Source organism: Pholis gunnellus, assembly GCF_910591455.1.
Source record: "Pholis gunnellus genome assembly, chromosome: 6".
Taxonomy (NCBI): domain Eukaryota; kingdom Metazoa; phylum Chordata; class Actinopteri; order Perciformes; family Pholidae; genus Pholis; species Pholis gunnellus.
The window spans coordinates 21,310,348-21,317,283 of NC_136532.1; the positions used below are offsets into that span (position 1 = coordinate 21,310,348).

At 38.9% G+C, this 6,936-nt stretch overlaps 2 protein-coding genes across 2 annotated transcripts; one reads left to right on the forward strand and one right to left on the reverse strand.

Moving 5' to 3' along the window:
• Positions 1–223: 223 nt before the first annotated feature.
• Positions 224–1,795, reverse strand: LOC306697109 (uncharacterized protein). The gene is made up of 2 exons (XM_079160854.1): positions 1,585–1,795; positions 224–1,263 (listed from the first exon to the last, which is right to left on the reverse strand). The coding sequence occupies exons 1-2, from the start codon at positions 1,748–1,750 to the stop codon at positions 449–451; spliced, it is 981 nt and encodes a 326-aa protein (XP_079016980.1). The 5' UTR covers positions 1,751–1,795; the 3' UTR covers positions 224–448.
• A 120-nt stretch (positions 1,796–1,915) lies between these two features.
• cenatac (centrosomal AT-AC splicing factor) lies at positions 1,916–6,902 on the forward strand. The gene is made up of 11 exons (XM_079161621.1): positions 1,916–2,137; positions 2,395–2,561; positions 2,858–2,956; positions 3,028–3,094; positions 3,244–3,306; positions 3,694–3,761; positions 3,876–3,990; positions 4,102–4,129; positions 4,641–4,736; positions 4,968–5,100; positions 5,757–6,902. Exons 1-11 carry the CDS (start codon positions 2,021–2,023, stop codon positions 5,878–5,880), a joined length of 1,077 nt encoding a protein of 358 aa, XP_079017747.1. The 5' UTR covers positions 1,916–2,020; the 3' UTR covers positions 5,881–6,902.
• The last annotated feature ends 34 nt before the right edge of the window (positions 6,903–6,936 follow it).

A 6,936-nucleotide genomic window follows, 5' to 3' on the forward strand; every position in this document is an offset into this window, starting at 1 on the left:
AGAGAAACAAGGCATCTCAGTTTAGCTATAGTCTCAGTGTAGGGAAGAACTACAATGCTTTTTACATGTTAGCAATTATTCTATTACAAAAGTGATGATATTTTCAGTTTTATAAATAGTTAAAATTGTACATTTAAACTACTGACAAAAAACACAAGATGGTAGACTTTTGAAAACTGGATATTTATGACATTTGGCAAATGCTCATAGTAGTTACTGTACATGTATCCCATACAAGTATATAATCAAAGCTGGTTTCATTAACATTAGTATGAGCTTCCTTCCCATATCGAAGACTGCGATTGTTCTGACAAATGCTGTTGCTCCAACATACTTCAATGTTAACACAAAGACATACCAGTGTAGTTATCTCTATTCTTCAGTTATCAGCTTTTTACTGACCTGAAACAACCTGTTCAATATGTTTAAAAGGTAAACACTTTCTCTCCTATATGGGTTTGACTACACCTGAAGCCTCTGTGCTGCAGTGATGTAGCTTTTCTCCTCTGTGAGTTTTCATGTGGTCTTTCAAGTTACTACTAGATCGAAAATCTCTCCCACATGTTTTACAAGTGTATGGCTTCTCACCTGAGTGAGTTCTCATGTGGAGTGTTAGGCAATTAGTCCACCTGAAACCTTTCCCACATGTTTTGCAAGTATATGGCTTCTCACCTGAGTGGACTCTTACATGAGTGTGCAACACGGATGCCTGCTTGAATCTTTTTCCACAGATGCTGCAATAATATGGCTTCTCACCTGTATGGACGCCCTGATGTCTCTGCAATTTGGACATGCAGTTAAAAGCTTTCCCACACGTGTCACATTTTAAAGACTTTTTACCTGTGTGCGTATTACAGTTATTTCTTCTTTTGTCTCCATGCTTGCCTCCTTCCTGATGAGCTACGTGAGAGTTACATTGGAGGATCTGCATGTAGCAGTTTGGTTCTGATACCACAGACTGGTTAATTACGTTGACTACCGACTCTTTTTCTGCTGCATTTAGAGTGTCATCAGGATTCGAGTACAGAGTCTGACCCTCACCATGGTCACTGTTTTCATAAGTAGGAGTCCACATGAAGGTCTCAGTCTCCTGCTTCAGTTCAAGCTGCTCTCCCTCCTGACTGGTGCACAGTTCCTCCTGTTCCTCTTTAATCTGTGGAGGATCTGGGTCCTCTTGGTCCAGACTGGAGTTCCTCTGCTGAATACAGAGCTGCTGGTCCGAGAGAACCTCCTTCTCCTTACAGATATTTTGTTGTGGAAACTCTAGAGGGATAAATGAAATAAGTAGAACTAATGTAATGTAAAAAAACTAAAAATAATAAAAAATATACTTTTCTGGATGGTACCCACATGGTCTAGTAGTGCACTTATTGTAAGTAACTTTGGATAAAAGCGTCAGCTAAATAAATGTAATGCATGAACCAATAGAGAAGTTTTGATTAAAATTGAGGATCTACAGAGCTATCTACTAGTATGCCTTTATATCTGCAAATTAGTACCAGAATATAATAAACAACTGGGAGAATATGTATATATTATTCCTGTTTTGTGTTATTAAAACAACTACGTTTCAACGTTACACACCTTTCTCTAGTGACTCGTGTTTCCAAACGTTATCCAGCAGTCCGCGCTGACGATCGATCTCTTCCTCATACTCCACTATAGTTTTTTCAAAAACTACGAATATTTCTTCAGCAGCAGCAGTCAGTCGCTCTACGAGAAACTTCCTCAAACATTGGATTGTAGACATTTCCAATCAAATTAACTATTTAGACAATCCTTCCTGGAACACCGATAAACACTTTCTCAAATGAGTCATTAGCCTGAGAGTCGGAACAATGTAACAACAGTACCACATCCGGTCTACTTCCGGTGGGGGAAACATTTTGAGACGGCGTTACTTCCTGTAGCAAGTTATAAGTGTTCGTTCTCTTTTTTGTTTTGCCGCTGTAGATGGATTTGGAATGAAGCATCGTTTCAGCTTCAGCATATTTTAGTTTAGTTTTTACAAACGGTCTAAATGGGTGCATATTATTGTGCTGTATGCAGGCAAACAACATTCACCGGGAAGGGACATATCTTCGGGAAAAACCACCAAAGCAGTCTTAGAGTGGTTCTTCTTAAATTCTTAGAAAAGGTAAGCAGTTTGGTTATCGTGGGTTTGTTCATAATGATATAAAGCTATAACAATTTGAGTATTCGTGCTCACATTTATCTTCCACCTTGCTGAACTTGACTTATTAATAACGTGCTAATGTTAGCCCCGAAGCTAACGTTAGACTAACACCGATTTCTAGCTTTTGGTTTACATGGTTTCTGCTAGCGAACAACATCAGTTTTAGTTGGAGTGTAACATGTATGTTTCCTGTATTCGTTTTATCCATTGTGTTCCAGGTGAAAGAAGCTCGCCGAACACTTAAAAAACCTCAAGTAGAGAAGTTTGATTGCACTCAGCAGAAGAAGACATTCTGGTGCTACTGCTGTGGGCGTGATGTTGAAAGAAATGTGACAGATGGTAACATGACTGTGCTGTATGGAGGCTTGTTGGAACACATGGCCACGTACGTTTTATTTAAATAACTTTTATTTAGTTTAGTTTATTTCTCACTGATGCCCTGCTTCACTTTCATCCAGTACAAAGACAGGGCACCCAGGGGTTTAAATAGTACCCTCAGCAAACGGAAGCACTATAGAAGTTGTTTGTTATTGTGACTGCACATGTATCCCAAAGTTAAAAGTGGGATAGCTCAGCAAGACATTTACTCATTTATATTGGCTGTCATATTTACCAAAAAAAGAGGTTTGACTTGAGACTTAATATGAGTATTTGTGATGAACTGCATTTTCTTGGTTTTAGCCCAGAACACAGGAAGAATACTCACAAGTTCTGGTGGGAGAATAAGGCGGACCCCAAGTTTAGAGACAAAGTCATCGTCACAGAGGAGGAAACTGAGAGGTAGGCTTGGTGCGGCAAAAGTCTATTTTAGTAAAGATTTATTGCAAGGTTAAGTGTTTGTTTTTGTTTAGGTTTAAAGCTGAGGTGGAGAAAGCATTGGAGTCTTTTGTGGAGGAGGAGGATGAATTCTTAAAACAGGTAATGCAAAATCACTCTATTATCACTTTAACTTAGCAAGACTAAGAGTTTACTGTCATGCTACGGCTAAAGGAGTGTTATTTTAACCAGACTGGAAATCTGTCTTTAGTAATCAGTTGTTTGTCTTGTTTTTCTTTTCATGGCTGCAGCAAGCTGAAAAAATCCGGGCCCAGGAAAAGCACCGTCAAGAGGTCTTTCAGTCTCTTTTAGAGGTTTGTTTTCCTAGGATGCAGTGGCAGTATCCATCACTGTGGCCTTGACTGTTGTTGTTATGCTGACATGATTTTGAGTAACATCTAATATGGGAAATAGCTAAATTATTGTAACTGCCAAGCTAGTTAACCAATGATCCTCTGGAGTTCCTGTTTAACTCTTAACATTGTGGCCGGTGAAAATCTTGTATTTGGTGGTTTAGAGAGAAAGAAACTTTCCCCATCAGGTTATAGTAAAAAATTATAAAAAGCGTTTTATTTCCTAGTTGATAACGTTGTGGCCAAAGTAGTGTGTGAGGGTTGTGATGATAAAAGCTGAGATGATGCATGATTGGTGCTCCGACTTCCTCTATGAACCACTGTTGGCTTTTCCTGAATCAATATCAGCGTGACGCAGAGCCGGAGTTGTTCAATGGACCCAACGGCACAGACATGTCTGCTGAGGATGCTGTCAGGTAACACTGTGTCCACCTACGACATTTTGTCCTTCTTTTTGCATCGTATCATCATCGATAACACTTGAGATTGCTTTTGTTGTTTTGGGACTCATCTTGTTGTCTCGGGAACAGCTCTCAGTTTACGCCTCAGGGGTCCGACCATCAGGCCGGGAGCAGCTTTGTCGAGTCGATGGTCAAAGCACCGCGGGCCGCAGCAGGACAAGGCCTGACGTTCATAGGCTACCAGGTAGACGGACAGCTCTCATTGAGAAAGTGTTCAAGTTTAATAATTAATTGTCATTTTTTTTTTCACACAAATGCGATCGCCTCAGTTGATCACTTGGTTTCTCTCTTACAGGATTCAAACAGTGGAAATGTACATACAGGTACAGTGATGCATGCATTTATTTAATGGTGAAGTATCTGCAGAATACAGGGGGGTTGACAAATCGACAGGAAATGTATACGAGTTGGGTGATATAACTATTATGTATACATATTTATATATGAAATATGTTAGTACTTTTATTTTGTATTTATTTCAACTCTTTATTTTCTTGCACATTGATATAGAATTTGATAATCCAATTATCAATGTTGTCAGCAGTGGGGTGTGATTTTCTATTCATACTATTTCAAATAATTACAATTATTTGTCCTTTTTAAAAATATATCGTTACCATATAAGAAAACCTTTACTAAATTTAATTTAGTTTAGCTCTAAAAGTTAATTCCATCTGTTTTCCAGATCGGTCTCTCGTCTTGTTTTGATAGGTTTGCTGGATGTGTATTTAGTGTTCATAGAAATATCTCAGCTTGTGTCTAACAGTTCTGAGCTCTGTTCACCTTTTGCGTGTGATTGATGAAGAATAAGCATACAGCCACTGTGTGTCGTAGGTGCCTTACCTCCTTGGCTCCAGCAGGATCCTCTGGAGGGAACCTCTGCAGCACATCCAGAGATCGGTCCTTCGCTCCAAGAGTTCCTCAAACAGAGTAGGAATCACACACTCACACACACACACACACACACACACACACACATTTCTAAGTGTGCTATTTAAATTAGCTGTCAGCTGAGCAGTTTGCTCTAATAAATGTTCTGGCCTTGATGATAGTTTCCACGAGCAATTATGTTTTATTGGTTGTGTATGTACACTAAAGGATAAATCAATAAAACTCAAAAATGTTGGAGTATAATTCAAATGTCCTCGTATGCTTTGGCAGAGGAGCAAGACAAGCTGAAGAAACTTCCACCGAACAGAGTGGGCGCCAACTTTGATCACAGCTCACACACAGACGCCAACTGGCTTCCCTCCTTTGGTCGAGTGTGGAACAGTGGCCGGCGCTGGCAGTCCAGGTGAGATCTCGACACTACACCTGCAACGATTAGAAAGCAAGACTCCTCTCACTCCATCCCTTTTTACACACATATAGGTCTTAAGTTAAGGTTTGATATCCTGTGTCAGATAACATGACTCATTTGAGAGCGGAGATGGGTCAACCTGTTATTAGCTAGTAACTACCAGCAAATTTGGTAGGTGATCATCAGTGTGCATAAAAATATATTGCAGCAACATGGAGTATGATAGTTAATTCAAAATGACAAAAGTGTGTGTGTGTGTGTGTGTGTGTGTGTGTGTGTGTGTGTGTGTGTGTGTATGTGTATGTGTATATGTGTGTATATATATATATATATATATATATATATATATATATATATAAACAAACAAACAAACACATACATTTGTTCATATAGCTGCAAGCCGCTTCATGTCTTTGGATCTAGATAGTATAGAAGTGAGACTGTAGGAACGCTACATAAAGACTTTTTATGGGCAAGGAGCTGTTTGCTGATGGTTGTCTTCCAGCTAATCAAGACTGTTGAAAGCTTAATGATCTGTAAAGGCTCATTTTCATTTGGCTAAACATTAAAAAGGTCCATAATGTTTCATTTCCAGCTCAGTAGATAAACTTCATTGGTCTTTGCATTCAAATGTGACTTCTTTTCAACAGACACCAATTCAGACAAGAGGAAGGACAGACGAACAGACGGAAGAGGAAGAAGAAGGATCACGGCACAGGGGGGGCAAAGAAAGCCAAAACGACTGAACAACTGACAAATTCTGACAGCATTTAAAAATGATTATGTGTGAGAACTGAATGAAGGGATGTATATAGTTTACAAGAAGTAAATGAGATTTTATACTGTGTTTCTGAGGAGTTGCACTCTTTAGAAATGCCCAGGCTGACGAGACACCCTACTGTAGTTCCTAACCAAACAGTAGTGTTTGCTAATGGCACGTTGTATGTAACCTCATGTATAACATAATTGGGAAAGTATGCAGTATAGATATTAACTTAGTATATCAGGCATTGCTGCTTGGATGTATTTCTTAATTGCATTTTGTATAAAAACTGCATGGTCCAACTTCACAACAGATAATTTATCAATTTAAATGTGTACACTCACTCCACACTCAAACATTTAAACCAAATTGGTGTTCCCTCTCAGTTGGTCACTGACCTGCTCCATTTAATCAGCTTTAAATCAGTGACTAGTCAATAAAAGGTACAAAAGAGAGAGAGAGAGAGCGAGAGAGAGAGAGATTTTTATTATTCAGTATTTGTTTATTATGATCAGTAAGTTACTAGTTTGACTAGAGCTTTTTTGAGACACATGACTGTTCTGCCAAGCGAACAGCAGGGGGCGCCAGCCACTGGAGTGACAAAGTGCTGCGTGATAACACTTTACATGAAGGCAGGCTGTTGAGGCCAACATTTAGATCACAACTTGGTAAAAGAAACCTTAAATGTATTATCCATTTGAAGGATATTCGTCCGTATGGGGCAAAGAAGAACAGCATCATTGAATAAGTGTTTTTGGTTTGGTCTCTGCCCCAAATTCTGACCTATCAATGCTACTCTGCAAGCCTAAATTGCACTACATATCATTAGAGCAGTAGTTATTGTGCAGTGTTTTAGTGTTTTTTTTGCAGAGAACTTGTACAACCAAATAAAGCGCTTTCATTTCCTCTTTCAGATCATGTTAGAGTATGCAAATGTTTGCCACTTTGAGACAAGATGTGACAGGACAGTGTTAATAAAACATATTTTGTGTCAATAGAATCAGCATTGTAGGTGCAGATCTAAACTGTTTTCCAATCGTTCATTATAGAAATAAAGAAGTGAGTGT

Excerpts from the sequence above, each read along its gene's own strand:
- cenatac (XM_079161621.1), top strand. The coding sequence starts at position 2,021 with ATGGGTGCATATTATTGTGCTGTATGCAGGCAAACAACATTCACCGGG. Across the intron at positions 2,957-3,027 it reads ACAGAGGAGGAAACTGAGAG|GTTTAAAGCTGAGGTGGAGA; the intron begins GTAGGCTTGGTG and ends GTTTTTGTTTAG. Across the intron at positions 5,101-5,756 it reads GGCCGGCGCTGGCAGTCCAG|ACACCAATTCAGACAAGAGG; the intron begins GTGAGATCTCGA and ends TCTTTTCAACAG.
- LOC306697109 (XM_079160854.1), bottom strand. The coding sequence starts at position 1,750 with ATGTCTACAATCCAATGTTTGAGGAAGTTTCTCGTAGAGCGACTGACT. Across the intron at positions 1,264-1,584 it reads ACACGAGTCACTAGAGAAAG|AGTTTCCACAACAAAATATC; the intron begins GTGTGTAACGTT and ends TTATCCCTCTAG.